Below are 19,047 nucleotides of genomic sequence, written 5' to 3'. Positions count from 1 at the left end.
GTCTTCAAAAGAGTTTTTAAGTAATGGATTCAGCAAGAATAAGCCTTTTTAGGCCACTGTTACTTGTCCTATCACTGCACAACACTGAGAAGAGCCTGGCCTCATCCATTTGCCTCTCAGTTCCCATTAGATATTAATAAATGTTTATCTTCTTTTTCCCAGGCTGAACAGACCCAGATACAGGAGATGCTCCAGACACTTTATCATCTTTGTGGCCCTCTGCTGGGCACTGTCTAGAAGATTCCTGTATTTATTTTTTTTTTTTTTAAACTGGGGAGCCCAGATTTGGGGGTACTAACACAAAAGCTGAATCTGTTTTTGAGACCAGGTCACAGTGTTGTGAATTTTGGTAAGGTGAAAATCTGAAGATATATGTTGCAGCAGAATTGCAAGGTCACAGCCTGAGCCAATGGCTGAGCACCAGGTAAAAAGGCATGGCTAACCCATGGAAGGGAACATACAACTTTCAAAATCAAATAAAATAGGGGACCTAACCAAATCGAGCATGAACTATTGGGAAACCAAACCTAAATTTTCTTTTTTTAATCTTAATACTTATATAATCAGGTAAGATTCTGAATTTACAATAGTTCCTTCGTTAGTTTTGGAGTGTGTTGGATTCAATAAATATTTTACTTCAAAAATTTCACACACTTTCCACTAGCTTTACCAAAATGTATAATTTCCATATGCATTATGAAATGTAAATCAAAAACTATTTTCTGCAACTAGCATTAAAATACAGTTTCAGCAATTGGAAGGCTTCACTAAGGAATGAAGCGTCAGAAAAAATAGATGAATCTCTGGAAAATGTTGTGTGATGGTGTGCGGTGGATGAGAAAATTGGATCAGTTTTTGTACAGATATTTCCAAAACCTTCTTCAACAGATTGCAGTTTAAAAAGACATGACAGAAAAACCATTCAGAAGTATTTATAGTTCTGTTTTGGTTCACTGTTCCGATTCTTATTTGTGTTATCTACAACTTATTATGTTAGATATAAATATCACCAGGAGCTGAGAGTCTAATACCTGGCAGTTTTTCCTGCAATAAATATACCTGTATTTTTATATATAAGCTCGTCTTCCTTGAGTGAGTGTTTCTCATTTATCTTCTCAAAACTTCAAGAATTTTATTTTCAGATGAAACATTCAAGTAATTCTCTAGCCCTGAAGGAACACACATACGTGCAGCTTGAGTACTGCTGAAAAATTAGGCACTTATAAACAGAACAAAGATCCCAATATTGCCTCATCTCAAAGAAGAAAAACTTAACATGCATCAAGAATCTGAGCTGACTTGCTCTTTTTTGTTTCTCCATTTTGGAGTGAAAATAAATGATTCATTAAAAAAATTTCCAGAGTGGAGCAGGCTAATAAAAAAGGTTTTGTGAAGGAAAATGGATTAAAAAAATGCAACAAGCAAATGCGATAACGTATAGAAGGTCTATTTAAATTGAAATTAATTAATCCAATACTGTAGTTAACTGCTTCAAATGATTAACCCAAAAGATTTGGTCACAGAGCCACTATAGGAACAAGTTTTATTCACTTATTCGTAAGTACAAATTAGTGCCGAATTCTGTTTCCATGAATCAGTGAAATCTATCTCACAGGTCCAGCTGTGAGTAAGCCTTATTTAAGTCCCAGTTAACTAGCATCACAGAGAGGTGCTTGACATAAAGAATAAATAACATTTCTTATTAATTTGCACCACTATTTATTTTCAGTAGTCTTTCTTCTCAAAGTCATGAATAACGTCATATAAAATCAACTCCAAGTAGAATAAACATCAACCACATTTGCAAATACAGCAGACAGAAGTTCAGCACAAACCTGAAAAGCAAGTGAGAGTGAGAAAAAACGGATCTCAAAAATTCAGGAAGTTGTGCATTTCAGCTTTTTGTGGATTTTTTACATGTCCAGTTCGTGACATTTCCAGATGACAACATATAAATAATTTCACATGTGAAAAGGAAATTGAAGGCATTCTGCAAAGACTGCAATTACATTTGCTGGACAGTCTGAAAAATGCCTATAGAGGGCTTTCTCCTCCAGATGTTAAAAATAGAGTATCAAGTGGACATACGCCAAAGTGTATACAAACCTGACAGGATATGGTAGAAAAGTATGAGGTAGTTGTGATAGTTGTAAGACAGCAATAATTCAGTCACAAAAATCCCAAGAAAGGATCAGAATTATACAGATCCAGCCCTCAGCTACATAGGTTCAGATTATACCTCTTCAAAAGACCTTCAGTAGGGGAGGAAGAAGCACAGGTGGGGCCACCGGGCTGAAAAGTCACTCTGCAGGAAAGGACCTGTAGGTCCTGGTGGACAAACTCTACAAGAGCCAGCAATATGCTCTTGCTGCTACAAAGTCTGATGGTATTCTTGGCTGCATTAGGCAAAGTATCATCCACAAGTCTAGAGAGGTTATTCTTCCCCTATATTCAGCATTGCTGAAGATACAGCTGGAGTACTGTATTCACTTCTGCCTCTCACAGTGCAAGAGAGACATGGGTGTAATAGAGAGAGTCCAGTGGAGCATCAAGAAGATGCAGAAAGGACCAAGGCACCTCTCTTGAGAGGGAAGGGTGAGAGAGCTGAGGCTGTTCAGCACGGAGAAAGCTCAAGAAGATCTCATCAATGTGTACAAATATCTGAAGGTGTAAAGACAGAGCCAGACGCTTCAGAACCAGAAAAGAGACAATAGGCACCAAATGGAATGCTGGAGGTTCCACCTAAGTATTAGGAAGCACATCTTTAATATTTAGTTGACAAATAATTGGTGGAGATTACCCAGAGAGGTTGTGGCATCTCCCACCTTAGAGATCTTCAAAAGCCACCTGAATGTGTGTCTGGGCACTATGCTTGAGCAGAGGTTCAACAAGATGGCTTCCTAAGGTCCCTTCTGACCTGAACCATTCTGTGATCTTTCATGAACTTATCTGGTCTTGTACATTTATACTTGTAATCTCCACAAACTTCTATTTCAATGCATTCCATAGAACAACTATGCCACAGTCATAAAAAGGAACTTCGTTTCAACTTTATAGCTTAAAAATGTTATCTAAAAGATTCCACATGACTAGAACACAGCTCTTTAATATTTCCATGACAGCTGATGTTCCTGGCATATCTGAAAGTGACCAGAGAGATAAGACTGGGGAATGGAGAAAGTTGGCTAAGAGAATCACCACCTTTTCCTTCTTATAAGTGGCGCTGAAGTGGTAGGAAGCTTCTTACACCTGCTTTAAAGGGATCTCTGTATCTCCACAGCCATGAAACATCAGAGTATTTACAAGTGTAGAAGAGCATTTGACTGATTCCATGGCACTACGATCAATCACGTTGTAATAAGACCCAATGTGTAACATTCTGCTGTGCTTCCCTGGCTTCCCTGAAGAGAAATCCCCAGGCATATAAATAATAATAAAAATAAAATAATAAAAAGATTATTTTACTACAGACATTTAGGTCTCTGATCTATGCAACCAAGAGATCAAGATTATGCAGTTTCCTTGGTCTGTTTTCCTAGTGTAGGTTTAATGTTTTATGTTAATCATAAATGAAATTTCAGGCCCTTGCACACCATCATATTCAGTACACATATATCTCTTGAAAATTAATCATTCTTTTGAAGCTTTTTATTGGTCCATATGTTACTCATTTCAACTTGAGTCTATTATCTCTAACAATTGATTTTCTCTCCCTTTTCCTTTTACCAATGTGAAGCTCAGTAAGCGTTAACAGTAACCCATGTTATACTTATCAAGCTAGAAATAACAATGCAAATGTTGCAGTAAATGACTAATATACTTCATAACTTATTCTAACCTCACAAATATCCTCTTAGCTAAACTACAGATTTTATTAACTTCACTAGAAATTACTGACAGTCTAAAAAGCCAATGTAAACATTGAACATTAATTTTAATACTAATTACAACTAATATTTACTGCTGATTGTAGAATTGAAGAGCGAGGTTCTGCTATTTTAAGGTATTAGATCTCAAATCCCTGTTCTCTGAATAACTGGATCAAATGAAAGATTCTCACTGGTATTGCTTTCTTTCAGCACAGGATGACAAGGTCATATCCTAAAAACAAAGAACTCCTGAATGACATTAAACAGACCTGCAGGTTTCTTTTACATCAGTAATATGCATATAACGCCAGAAAAAAAGGAAAATATAGACACTGGTATTTGTTAAACTTTCACACAGGTATTCTGTGACAGGTGTCATGCATGAAAACATTGTTTTAAAATCAGAAGTTTTCAAGTTTATGACTTTTTCTCTAGACAGTAGTCGTGCAGATCAACAAATCTCTTAAAAATACTGTTGACAATATCTGTAATAATGTTAAGATTTCAATGAAATGCCACAAACAGTCAAAATACACTTTTTGAGGTTATTTCTAACTGTTTTGTAAAAATAGCTAGTGCAACTGACTACCATTATTTGCATACTATATTTGCAAAAAAAAAAAAAAACCCACAACTTTATTAACTCTTTGAAGCACACTGTAATAATTCACACATTTAATTAAAAGCAAAAATGCTAGGAATTTAATGACACTTACTAGCAAGCTGATCACTGTAACCTGAAGATGAACATTTAAAGTATTCACATTTGCCCGCTTTAGAAATAGAAATTCCCATTCAAAACTTGATTCTTTTTTGCTTTGTTCTTTCCTTCTCTGCCCCCTCCACTAAACTATGCTTCACTATGATTCAATATTCACTCAAGATTAGATGCTCTAGGGAAAATTCACATAACCATCTATAGTAAGGAAATCATACATATTTTAAAATAGAAGACCAAGACAAAGAAGTAGATACTACAGAAATGACTGCCTTGAAGGAAAGATTTTGTAAATCCACAGAAGACCAATAGTCATCTGAACAGCAACCACAGTGCTCTCTATTGAGCTCCGTAGGTCTTTACATTTTACTATACATGGTGTATTTAAGCAACAGCGTAAGAATCCCTGCTGGATACAAACTGTAACCTGTGACAACTGCAGTCACTTCTCAGAACTATTGTAAGGCTTTTATACGTAACAAAGACTAGCTAAGAATCTAAGTGTATGAGAGACACAGGGCAAGTGTGAAAGTTGTTTTGAAGTCCATAATTATGTCTAAGACCTCTGGAGCGAACAGAATCAATTGTGAGAAGCAATATAAAACTGGAGAATGGTTTCAACAGTTTTAACTGCAATGATCAATCTATCCTTGGAGAATAGGAGCCTTTAGATAAAAAGAGTAAGAATCAAGTCCCTGGAGAAGTCACAGCAAATAGAAAAAATCTTCCATCACAGCAATTGCACCTTATAGGCTTCTAAAGATGGCACTGCAGTGGAAAAAAATATATATCCTTCATGGATGTGCTGAGCGTGGTTTTGATGAAGCTAACGTGGATCATAGTAAGTCACATAGCGCCGTGTTTAAGATCTGTGACTAAAATAGTATGGGTAACACAAACTTTAAGCTACTGCTCAACAGTGCTTGCACAGCACCAAGGCTTTTTTCTGTTTCTCCATCTGTGCCACAACCCCTACCTCCTTCCTCACTTCACCCAGCAATTGAGGCTGGAGGTAGGCAAGATGCTGGGAGTGGACTATGGGTCTGCCTGTGGGAGATGGCAAGCAATTGTCTTTGCATCACTTGGTGTAGTTTGGGGTTTTTTCTTTGTTTTTCTTTCTTCTTCCTCTTTCCTTCATTTTCTTCCTTTCCTTTATTATTTATCTTTTTATCAACCTAGTTTTCTTGCCTCCAATTTGCTCCATATATCCTGCTGCAGTATGAGCAAGCAAGGGGCTTGTGTGGTTCACAGCTTCTGGTCTGAGTCTGACCTCAGTCTAGCAAAAGGGATAAAGCTTTTCTCTGGTGCAAAAAAGCAGAACTTCTGCCTTCGTTTGTTAGTAGTCTATCCAAATTCCTAATTTTTTCTGTAGTTCCAAAGTACCTGGTAATTAGGATTATCAGAAATTGCTTACTATAGAGAAAGAGGATTGAAGATAAATTGAAGACTGAAGATCAGAACTTTTCGAAATTATGGAAAGAGTAAATTGCAGTCATTAGTGTTTTTCCTAGAAATAATTTTACTCAAATGGGGATGAAAAATCCTATTTTCCATATCAGACTCTAAAGAAAAAGTACATCTGTTGCCACTGAGTGTCAAATATAGGAAGTCAATTATACTTCACAAAAATAAAGTGCTGAGACTTAATTCACAATATCCTTATCATAGACATCAAGAAGTACAGAAGTATGCAAAAGCTTCCCATGCTGCGAGAGGTAATGCAAAGGGAAAAAAAACAACAACAGAGTGCCTATTTCCTTTCTCTTTTAGATATAGAGAATATCTATACTTTCAACTATTGAAATTTGAAGGAAACAGAAAGCTTCATAAAAATAGCTTCATAAAATGTGATTAATTAATCATGTGACTACTACTCTGTAAAACATCAGAAGTATAGGTCTACAGCAGTTAAAAAAAATCTGAATTTAAATATTTACTTATTTACACAGTAACCTTTTTCAGAAATGTCACTAGGAGGGTAGGGGCAATGCAGGCTACTTAAGCCACGCATAGAAACATTTTTCACTTGACTTTGGAAAACATAATAAAAGATGAACCACTTCACATTTCTTTTAAGAGAATAACAATGCCAGACTGCACCATGCATGTATTTATATATATTTTTTTTAAATCTGAGAATAAGAATGCTCATTGTTGCACAGAATTGTAAAGATTTGACATTCAGTGATGAGAATGAGAGATAAATTGCACTGACATTATTCACTTTCTTTTCAACTTTTCTGGAGCACAAGTCTTATGAGGAGCGGCTGAGGAAGCTGGGATTGTTTAGTCTGGAGAAGAGGAGGCTCAGGGCAGACCTTATTGCTCTCTACAGCTTCCTGAAGGGAAGTTGTGATGAGGAGGGGTTTGGCCTCTTCTCCCAGGCAACAAACAGGACCCAAGGAAACAGTCACAAGTTGTACCAGAGGAGATTTAGGTTAGACATAAGGAAGAACTTTTTCTCTCAGAGGTGGTCAGGCACTGGAATGCCTTCTCCTCCTATAAAATGTAAATATATTACCTACCACACTTTCAGGGTTGTTACAATGATTACATACTTGAATGGAAGCTTTTGAGGAGAAAAAAAAAGATGAAATAAAAGAACTGGTAAAGATTAGAACAGTTTTCAAAGCAAAAAACATATCAGTTACCTCCCAAAGCAATAATTTAAAAATATATATATTAATAGCATTTTTATCTTTAAAGTTTCTGGTTTGTTACTCATTAAAAAGAATTATATATAATGAATAAGAGGTAAACAATGTGAAAGAATGAATTTTCACTTAAGAATTGCACATTGAGCAAAAAATCATTACTGCGAAACCAACTAAGACAAAAACAGAAGTTTTTACAAGCCCTCATTCTACGAACCCTTAAATTTAGCTCATACATGATTATTTGCATTGAAGTCATGGAATCTTTTTATAATATGGAATAACATATAATAGTAATATAGAATACAGAATAGAACGTGCTTAAATGAACTTGCAAGAAATTAACATCAATTATCACTACCTTTTACTTCAGTCATACATGTGAGAGCCTCCCGGGTATTCTTATCTTTCAAGTGGTGGTTCATAGTTAGCTACTGTGCATAGCATATCTTAACACTTTTAACTTTGTGAGTATATGTAAGGATCAAACAAGAAGAAGAAATGTAAATGAGCATTATAATTAAATATCCATGTTGTGTAAAAGAAGGAATATTTTCTTTTTAATCCTCCTAACTTTTTAGAAGTTGAAGAATTTGTATTTGAGTCCAAATATGCTGAAGAAAGATAACAACAACAACAAAAAAACACACTTGTATTTTTACTATTACTTATGATGCTGTGTGCCAAAATGTTTAAACAAAGTTATTCTTACACTAAGACAAACAGCTGATTTGTTTTTTTAAACCAAAAGTCACGGTTTGGTGACTTTGAAATCGATATTCCCAGTAATTGCTGGGAAAACACAGTTTTCAATCTGCTGCAATGGACACCATTGAGATACTGAGAGAATAACATGAATTCTCAGTGGACTTGAGCTAAATGTAAAAGAAAGCCTATGCCAAAAAGACAGGGAATTCCAAAAGGATTTTTGCAGACTTCCACAAGGAACTACTTCAAGTCCCTATTAGATTACAAAAAACACTACACTTGGCATGAACATGTATCTACAAAATGAGTTTGGAGTATTTTCAGTTACAAATCTTAATTGCATTACCTTATTTTGCATTACCTTTAATTTGCATTACCTATGCTTACAAATACACATGATTTTACAGCTTCAGTTCAGTCATGAAGTTACTTTCCACTATGAGGCTATCTGCTTGTAATGCATTTCAGCCACATGCATAACTGAACTAAACTTACAAAATCACCAATGTTAGCAGCCCTCCAGTGTGTCCTACATTACACATAAACTGAAATAAGAGTGTAGCCCCATAATATTCTTTTTCATCTTTGCAAATATATCTTCTCTGAAATGTACCCCTCCTCTTAGAAGTGTAATAGTTTATCTGATTCTTCTGTTGGAATGCTCCTGAAACAAGTAATAGAAGGCCTCAACGGGGGGGATGCAATAATGGACCTGTTGCTTACCAATGCAAATTAACTGATTGATGACATGAGGATTGGAGACTTAGTGGGTCATAGTGACCATGCAATGGTGGAGCTCATGTTCCAGAGGGCTAAGACATGCAAAGAGGAAGCTATAAGGAAGCTGCTAGGCTGTGTAGGGATAGGGTCAGGAAAGCCAAGACCCAGCTTAAATTGAACTTGGCAAGGGATGTCAAAAAGAACAAGAAAGGCTTCTACAGGTACCTCAATCAGAAAAGATAAGTCCAAGAGGGTGTACCCTCCCCCCCTGAGTGACACAGGCAAGCTGCTAACAACAGACAAGGAGAAAGTTGAGGTACTTATCAACTTTTTTCGCTTCTGTCTTCTCTGAAAACTGCTCACCATGCAGCCCTCAAATGTTTGGTTTGGTAGGTGGGGATCAAAGAATCAACATCCCTACCACCGTAGGAGAAGATCAGGTTCATGAGCGCCTGAGGAACCTGAAAGTCCACAAGTCTATGGGTGGCAATGAGATGCATCCCAGAGTCCTGAGGGAATTAGCTGATTTAGTCATCAAGACACTCTCAATGATATTTGAAAAGTGGAAATCAAGTAAAGTCTCCAGTAAACTTATTGCCATCACACCCATTTTTAAGAAGAATATAACAATTACAGAGGAAACCACTGACCTGTCAGTCTCACTTCTGTGCTGGGAAAGATCACAGAGAATATTCTCCTGGAAGCCTTGCTAAGGCACATGGAAGATAAAGAGGTGATATGGTAGAACCAGCATGTCTTCACCAAGGGAAAATCCTGCTTAAAACCAACCTAGTGGCTTTTTATGATGGTGTCACTGTATCAATGGATAAGGGAAGAGCCACTGATGTCATCTATCTCAACTTCAGTATGGCCTTTGACACAATACCCCACAACATCCTTCTCTCCAAATTGGAAAGATACAGATTTAATGGGTGGATTGTTTGATGGATAAAGAACTGGCTGCAGGATCAAGTCCAGAAAGTGGCGGTCAATGGCTCAGTGTTTGGATGGAGATCAGTAATGAGTGGCACCCCCTAGAAGTCAGTGCTGGGACTGATACTCTTTAGTATCAACACTGACAGCAGAGTCGAGTGCACCTCTAGCAACTTTGCAGATGACGCTAAGCTGTGGGAGGCAGTCAATGCACCAGAGGGACAGGATGCCAGAGAGATCTAGACAGGCTTGAGCAATGAGAGCCCAGGTGAACCTCATGAGGTTCAACAAGCCCAAACGTAGGATAACGAGCCTGGGTCAAGGCAACTCCCATTATCAATGCCAGCTGGGAGATTAAAGGATTGAGTGCAGCCCTGCCAAAAAAGACCTGAGTATACTGGTGAATGGGAAGCTGGACATGAGCCAGCAATATGCCCTCACAGCCCCAAAAGCCAACAGTATCCTGGGCTGCATCAAAAGCAGCATGATCAGCAGCTCGAGGGATGTGATCCTGCCCCCCTACTCTGCAATGATGAGGCCTCACCTGAAGTACTGTGTCCAGATGTGGAGTCCTCAGTACAGGAGAAGACATGGACCTGCTGGAGCACATCCAGAGAAGGGTTGCAAAAATGATCCAATGAATAGAACAGCTCCCTTTCAAGGACAAGCTGAGAGCACTGAGGCTGTTCAACTTGGAGAAGAGAGGGCTCTGAAGTGACCTGATAGCAGCCTTTCAACATCTAAAAAGGAGCTATAGGAAAGAAGGGGACAGACTCTTCAGGGTCTGAGGTGATAGAATGAGTGGAAATGACTTCAAGCTTAAAGCAGGAAGATTTAGATTGAATATAAAGAAAATGTCTTTTACAGTGAGGGTGGTGAGGCACCTGAACAGGCTGCCCAGAGATGTGGTTGATATCCTGTCCCTGGAGACTTTCGAGGCGAGACTGGATCAGGCCCTAGGCAACCTGATCTGGCTGTGGTGTCCCTGCTCATTGCAGAGCAGTTGAACTACATGACCTTTAAAGGTTCCTTCTAGCTCTAAGGATTTTATGATTCTAAGATTCTACCCCATTCTAGCTAAACCTTCACTGACAATTCCAATATGACTGCTAGGAGCTTTTTTAGAAGAAAATATCCCAAAAGTCAGTTTCACACTTTTAATAGCTGAGTAGATCAACCAAATTCTGATAAAGATTATCTTGGATACAGATCAAAGGTCTTGCTCTGCAAAAACCTGTATTGTAAGTAGAGTACTGGTTAAAATCATGTGTTATCAATAGTGAAATTTGTTTTCGCAGAATTCAGACTTACAAGCATGAGGCTTTGTATTTTATTTTATTTTTTTTAAAGAAAAGGCTGTATAAGCAATGAATAATAAATACTAAATGGAACAAGTGATACAGCTACATGCAACAATTCCCTGCAATTTACTTATGGCAGAAAGCCAGGATTTGAAAGTACCTAGACTGCATGTGTAAAAAGCATCAAAGCAGTTAATAGATTAATACAGTACATAAGAAAATTCAATTGCAATATCATGCAGTTACTGATCTGGAAAATACAGCAATGAAAGATAACTATGTTTGCTGACAGAAACTTAAGTTCTTTATTTTACCTTTAAAAGAAAATAAATGTCCTTCCTGTGGCACAGTTTGTTATAATCTCAAGTTTTGAGCAGTTCTGCAGGGTGTAACCTAATAATTATATAAAATATAATATGTAAACTGCCAGCAAATGGGAAATGAAATTTAAAATAAGACTTTCAGAAAAACAGGACTCTCAAAATAAACAGATTTATATTGACCATCCTATCAGTGTTCGCTACTATATCATGGCTGCATTATAATCACTGTAACCATAATTACTTATTGAGTATGCCATGATTTTCCTCCAGAATCTCAGAAGTGCTTATCTAACACTCTAATCAAACCAAAGGTCCTCTTTGCAACTTTTCAGTTCAAAGCTGATTTTGTAAACTTGGTCGGTTTCAATGAAACACATGGTAGAAAAATGTTCTAGGTTTTGCATGGCATAAAACCAGAATAGCAGGATAGACTCTTACAATCAAGTCCTCATTTATCATAAACAAACAAACCCAAACAAAATAAAACAAAAAAACTTTTTTTTTTTTAACATAGATAATATTCTGCGTAAATATCAAAACATGAGAAAGGATAACTTTGTTCATATTGCCTTTCTAGCTATAGATAGGGTTTCAAGTGTCTACAGGAAAGATCTACACACAGGAGAAGCAAACTTACACTGGCTACCATTCACCTCAATATATCTGCATATGTTAATAAATGGGTCTATTCTGTGGGTCATACATCATGAAGCTAATAATCTCATTCACCTTCTCCTAGTGAACCTTTTAAATGCCACAGAATTCTACTTAGTTCTACTTTAGAGAAGTCCTGTGGTTTATAGCACCACAAGAACTCTTTTTTTTTTTTTTTTCCCCATGCTGACAAAGTTGGAAAGATTACTAAATTACGGGAGAAAATAAAGAGAACGCAGCTACAGGCTAGTTACAGTTCACTGGGATCCATGGATTAACTTTGGAATAACAACTGATTCTGCAGAGATAGTAAGTCCTCAGCCACAAACAGTGTGGCTTTCTATAAGAGGAACTACTTGCCCTCCTAAGACACAGAAGAGATCCAGCCTATTATGTCTTTTACCTTGTAAACAAATGCATGCATCAAATTTAAAATTACTGAAAAAAACAAAAAACAAAAAACACCAACCAACAAACAAAAGAAAAAACAACACAGAACATGGTTGTATTAATTCACAGTTGTTTGAACAAAATAATAAGTATTTTTTCTTTCTCTGATCAGCAGCATGGTCAAACACTGGAACACACTGCCCAGACACATCCAACAACCACCTTTGCATACTCTCGAAACTGTGCCACATCTAGAACAATCTACTCCAGTTGACTGCTCATGTAGAAAATTGAATTAATTACTTAAATCACCTGAAACATGGGATTTTGAAGCAGCTAGCAGTTTCCTCACACAAACATATGATCCTCATGACACCAACTCCTGAAAATTACTGTTTTGCACAGCTACTGGATACTTAGATTTTAAAAATAGGAAGCAGACTCAAACTAATCTATGCTTGATGGAATATTACACTTCTTATCTTAATCAATTTAGATTTAGAAAAAAAAATTAGATTTTAGAGAAAAAAATATTTTTTCTGGTTACCCAGAAGTTCCATTGCATCATCTTCATTGTCAATATCTTCTTCAGTTACAGATGGAGCTGTGCTGTGAGCAGAATCAAAGGAGTCCTGAGAAAGCATGGCAGCCAGCAGTTTCTTATGTTGCTGCTGTTGCTGTTTCAGTCCTTTAGTCTTTGGCTCCATTTTTAAGCTGCGAGGGAGGAAAGCACAACTTTCTCTTATTGACACTCTCTACAAACCATGCCACACATTTTTCAAATTACTGCAGCCCATGATGCCATCTACGTCTGATTAACACCATCAGATCACACATAAACCTGCTAGCTAACACTCACTGATCACTTGATTTTATAAATCAGTTTTTGCTTTCAATTCCTATCTGAAGTTTTGATTGAATGATGATAGGAAATACCTACTGACTTTATGGTCATTTGATAAAGTTTAAACAAGTTACATAAAAACAACAAGATATCAATTACTTATTTTTAAGACTCACTACTCACTGGTCACACAACAACAATACTGAGAAGTTATAACAATCATACAGCATTAAGGACCACATAGTTACAACAATCTTCCTTGTGGTTTCATGTGTCCCTAATCTAAATAAAAGACACCTGCAACTGCAGAGAAGTTAGCAGGAAGGTCTAAGGCAGGAATTGCTGTAGTTACCAATTTATGATTCCTTCCAGTCTTAGATAAAAACATGGGAACACCTTAGACTGTTTTTATAGCCTGTTGCAGGAAGATGGATCTTTTGCAAAAGTATGAAATGTAGTATAATCAGTAGTTCATTTTTCCCCTGCAAAGATAAACCCTAATAAGATAGAGTGGACTTTGGAGATGAAGAACAAGCTTTGAGTATAGAATGTGGCTATGGATGGAGCCTCTGTGAGCTTTAGTTTATTACAGCCTTTGAGAAACAAGAACATCGTATTAAAAATCACCCAAATTCTCCATTGCGTAGACATGTTATCCCTTAAGGAAGTTTCCTAAGGCCATTCTTCTTAGAATATCCACAATATTTTTTTTTTTTAATGTAAAAAAACTACTAACAGTGACATGGAGTATAATCCTATCTTTTGGTTTCTGAATTTCTGAAAAAGGAGCTCAGTATCAGCAGGGTCGCCATCAGCACTTCTATATAGTCCTTTATCACATGTTAATACCTTGTCTTATTCCCCTACAGCAGCAACAGAGAGAAGTGCTCAGAACTAAATCTCTTTGCTTCCATCTAGAAATCAGCTTAGTTCTGCTCCTTCCTATTGAGAGAAGGGATACAATATCCTTAAGTTCCTCTACAACATGTAACAAATCTTTATCCAGTGTCCTTATTGGACGGCTGAATAAGAAAACACAGAGATCCAGGCCCGCACAATCAGAATGTAATGTCAGGTGCTGACTCCATTACTTTTCCAGGAACTGCAGCACAGAGACTGTATTGTACTCTTTTGGTTCCAGTCCAAAGTCTGGCTAAGGGATCATTACTACCTGCTGCTGCTACTATGGAAATGTAGTATTTACACTCTGAAACTAGTATTTACACCTTCCCCCACAATAAACTAATTAGAAGAAGTAAGAAGTGTTCTTAGATAACAAACACTTCCAACATGAATGGAAACTTAATAAATATAGCCTCTAAGAGTACAGCAAATGATACACTAGTTTCCCTGTGACAAGGAATTGAATTTCAGTGGAGAGGACGTGATATAAATAGTGAAGGCATACTTTAGATCTTTTCAAAAGGTAATCAAAGAGTTTCTTCATTCTTAAAAGAGCAATAAGAAGGTGTCTACTACAGTCACTGTGCTGATTATAACCGAAAAGTTATAGAGCTGATAGAGCACAGTAGGGATTTAGATGATTAATGGAGGCAGTGCACAAGCTTTTAACACACACACACACACACACACACAGCTTTATGTATGAGGATCAAACCATGGGATTGCTAATGAGTGTAAAGTCAGTCATATGCAGAAGCATTAGAGGAAGCTAATCACATAGCAGTGTCTACCATTTATTGTGTGTTATACTACACCACTGTATGGGAATTTAAAAGTCCTGTGTTTCACCCACAGAAGCAGGGCATTACAAAGAAAGCTCTTCTTAACAAATTATCAGTTTTCTAGACAGAATGAAAATCCTACCTTCCACCAGGACTGCTGCTGTCTTCACTGTCCCACTGCTCATTTTTACTTCTTGGAATTGGTGGCTGCAGCATCTCAGCAGCCAGGGGATCAGCATCATTCTCTTCACGACCAATCCATTCTCCAATCACGCGAGGTCTGAGAAGAGGGGTATTAAAACCTGCTGTCTCCTAAAGAGAAATAAGAACAGGAAAAACAAAGCACCGTACTACTAGTTCTCAACTACAAATGTAGATCTGAAAATAAGACAATAAAATTATTCAAGAAAGTAAAGAAAAATTATACTACATGTTAAAATGTCAGAGGTCTAAGTAGCATCCAGAAAGAATCACAGACTAATGAAAAGACATTTTCCATTAATGAAATTTCAAGAGAGATTTCCCCACCCTGGTGTCTCAAATCTCTTCTTGCTTCTCATTATCAACTGTATAAAGCTGGAATTTATCATTTTTCATAAAAAATTATTTTTTTAAATAAAAATGCAACATTTGGAATCCATTCGGTGTCAGGCTAAGCAACAGATGAGGTCACTCGCATAATGAACATCACCACCACCAAAAGACTGTTGTAGATTAATAGCATCTCTCCTATTTGCATTATGAATTAATGCAAGACTAATAAATACATCTGCATTTGGCATTTTAAAAATAACCCTGCTGGGATTTACATAATGTATCCTTCAATTCCAAAAATGGTATTAACATTTTAATAAAATGCATTTCTGAAACTAGCACTCATATTTTTAACAGCTTACAGGAAGAAGACAACTGAAGAGGATTACAAGAAGGATGCAAAATAACTAGAATATTCAACACAATAGTGGTGATTTGCATCGTTAGATTAGGAATTTAGGTTAAGGAAACAAAATGAACCTAGAAATTATAGGAAAAAGCTGCTGCAAAGCAGTCTCTTTTATCAGTGTTATGAGGAAGGTTGTAGAGAAAGGGTCATATACTATAGTGCAATGAAACTACAAAAAAAGCAGAGATACAAGTAGATACAGAAACAATGGAGCAGGAATATTCATTTTGCTTCAGTGGGAAAACAAAGACATTTCAAATACAGTTTTTCTCACTAACAGAGATATTGCATTCCTATCCTTTAAAAAGAGAAAAATTTAGGGAAACAAACCCGTCTGGATCTCAATGTCTGAACAAATGTTCATTCCATAAAACAACAATTTATAAACAAGGAGCTTCTGGAAAAACTACTATACAGTGATTACTTAGCCAAGCAACCACATTTTCCTACCTTCCTGAAAACAATTTTAAATTCCCATTCTAATTGATACAGATATGGTAAAAGTCCAGCAACTAGAGGTCTACTGAAACAAAGAAAAAAATAAAACCTATGTGTAAGCTGCTCCTGTATGAATATATTTCTAAAACCTTGGCTAGAAGCTGTAATTTTGCTCAGACAAATTTCAAGAGCTTCCATCCGAATGAGCCAAATACAAAATAGGCCCTGGATTAGATTCATCCACTCTTGTTATTCTGTTTTCTCCAGTGTGCCTACAAGTGCATTATCCCACTCCAGTCTATATATACACGCATCCAGACAACTAAATTCACTTTTCACACAATGTCTACTTTCTGCAAGGTATGGCCACTGAAAATTAAATGCAGCCAACAGAGAAGAGAGAAATCTGAGGAAAACACCGTGACTGCAAAAGTTTTGGAATATCTAAACACTGGTGATTTTCTTTTATGTACTTAAAAATATGTTTTATGTTTCTGTCTATTGCAGTCTTGTAATGCAGTCTCTTGTCACTTGCCAGGTGATAGCTACCACAGGTGGCTTATCATTATAAAGCCAATAAGCTAGGAAAAAAGATTATTCCACAGCCCGCACTACAAGGTGCCCTCATTAGTTTATTTAAATAAGAATTATTTGGGCCCCATTTGAAAATTCTGTTACTTTAGTCATTTTCTCTCTTCCCCTTCTCCCTGTGTAATTTCCAATAATGAACTGTAAAGGGTTGTTGCTGCTAGTTAAACTTGCAACAACCAGCAGTGTCAATCTTGCTAAAAGCTGCCAGTTACCTACTTGAAAGAGGAAGTGCACTTAAAAATTTGTCTTTTTTTCAGTACTGAAGCTTTTTTCAGACACTGCACTACACCAGTCCATGAATAAGTAAAAAACAAATGCCATGTCTGCCCTTGTTATGCTGATTTCTTCTATATGCATCTCAGGGACTAAAGTAGTACTTTCATACTCTGCTTAGCAGAAACGTAATTTACATTACATAGTCATGCTTTGCCTCACTTTATTACCTTGCTTCCATTTTTGAATCTTGTTAATTAGTGCACCACAGTTTCAGTGACCTAATTTATTTTCCTTTTTTCAACTACATAAGCAGTGACAGTGAAAACAGTAAATGAGTATCAGAGACAGCTCTACTGAGAACACTGAGGCATTTATTTGGCACATTATTTCAAAAGATTTAATAAATTTACTTGAAGTACTCTGTCCTCAGACAAGTTCTCATATATATATATTTTAAACTATAAACCTTAGAATCTTAATTGATTTTCAATTTATAGTCCTCCATAAATAAATGAAGAGACTGATAGTGACATCAGTGTGCACAGAAGCACAGGTAGATATTTAAATAAATTAACCTAGAGGATTGTTCTATGGTGCAGTCCAGAATCATCTTCCAATCACCCCTATCAGCTTCTACCCACTTAACAGACTCATACCTCCTTTATGTAGAAACCAGGTGAAGAAGAGGAAAGCTAAAGGACAGCTAAATCTCATCCTCAGATTGACTTGAGATGTGGCTGCAATATGTAGCCCCTATCACGGAGCACAGCAACATTTGTGTATCCACTTATGTAAGCATAGCTTAAAAAACTCTGTATTCTTTATTGCCAAACAGATTTTGAGGAAACCTCCACAGTTACAAAGACTTTTGGGTGAGAACAAATTTGTTTTCATGACCTAGTTATGTCCTCTCTTTTATTAATTATAACCTATACTCATTGCAGTAATATTCCACGTAAGAAGAAAGTGCACCCTAGACAGAGCACAGAAAAAAATGTTTGAATAACCTTGAGAGTCGAAATCCAGTATGATTTATCTAATAAATCATGTTTACTCCTGTCTGATTCTGGATCTCTGACTCATAGCTGACTTCCCATTCTTAAAATTTAAGCTGACTGAACAAAACTGTTTGAAGTCCCAGACAAATATCACCATTATATAGCAGGCCTCATATAATTTGTGAGAGCTCTTCAATATGAAGCTCAAGTAAAGCATCAATCCATGATGGAATACTAGGATTATGTGAAAATCTTATCTCCTATTTAAAAAGAAAATATTTTTGGTCTTTGTAGTAATTAAGTAAATAAATAACACTTGAAAAACAATTGTAAAGTGTTTAAAGAATCAAAAGCCAAAAGATGAGTAAAACCTTTCCTTAAGCCCTTTTAAATTGCTTTATAATGTTATTTCAGTTGCTTTCTAACTGGCAAGAGGAAAAGTGTGTGAGTCCCTGTTTGGGGCTTGGTCTGGTTCAGAAACATTGCTGCAAGGGGTACAAGCCCATTTGAAACATTTCTGCACTGTAACATTCTGGCTATGTTTTACCTCAGTGTACCTTACAATGTACACATACTACAATGGAACACATACTACAGTTCAGTTTGTGGCTTTCAGGTAAATAGCATCTTCTAGGGGCTGCAAATTCTACAGAATACAGAATCACCATGAGTGCCCTTATTCAGCAGCACCACAGTTATAGCCTTCACCTACCATATGGGAGCTTCAGATGTAGGGCTAGTCCATGGATGCTCTACATATACATCTGTGTGCATCTCAGCTCTCACCTTCCAGGGACATGTCCTCACAGTGAACTCTAATGTTTTTCTCTAGCTTTTATTTATTTATTTTTTTAAAACCAAACTGAAATTCCATAAATTTCACAGAAAGGGCAACATTCTGGCTCAACTTCTTTATGTTTACAGAAAATTCTTGACTTTTATGAAGAGCTTTGGAAAATGCATGCTTTCATGCACAGTTTCTGTTCAGCAGTAAAGAATTTGAATCATATTAACACTGCATGTTAGTCTTAAAATCTGTGAGTCACAAGGCATCCCTTCTCA

General features: G+C 36.7%; 1 protein-coding gene across 8 annotated transcripts in view; it reads right to left on the bottom strand.

Annotated features, from left to right (window-relative positions):
* Positions 1-19,047, bottom strand: part of C3H8orf34 (chromosome 3 C8orf34 homolog) — a 284,853-nt gene that overhangs the window by 205,466 nt on the left and 60,340 nt on the right. For all 8 annotated transcript variants that reach the window (XR_014882562.1, XR_014882563.1, XM_085221230.1 and 5 more), the window contains 2 exons: positions 14,942-15,111; positions 12,818-12,984 (listed from right to left, as the gene is read on the bottom strand). Coding sequence is in view for 6 of the 8 variants with exons in the window: in XM_085221230.1 (XP_085077356.1) it covers positions 12,818-12,984; positions 14,942-15,111 (337 nt within the window). In the remaining 2 variants the exon portion in view is untranslated. The remainder of the gene's footprint in view (positions 1-12,817; positions 12,985-14,941; positions 15,112-19,047) is intronic.

This window comes from Meleagris gallopavo, chromosome 3 (assembly GCF_905368555.1).
Source record: "Meleagris gallopavo chromosome 3, MGAL_WU_HG_1.1, whole genome shotgun sequence".
NCBI classification, from domain to species: Eukaryota; Metazoa; Chordata; class Aves; order Galliformes; family Phasianidae; genus Meleagris; species Meleagris gallopavo.
Note: the sequence above shows the minus strand (reverse complement) of the source record. Positions and strands in the feature narration are given on the sequence as shown.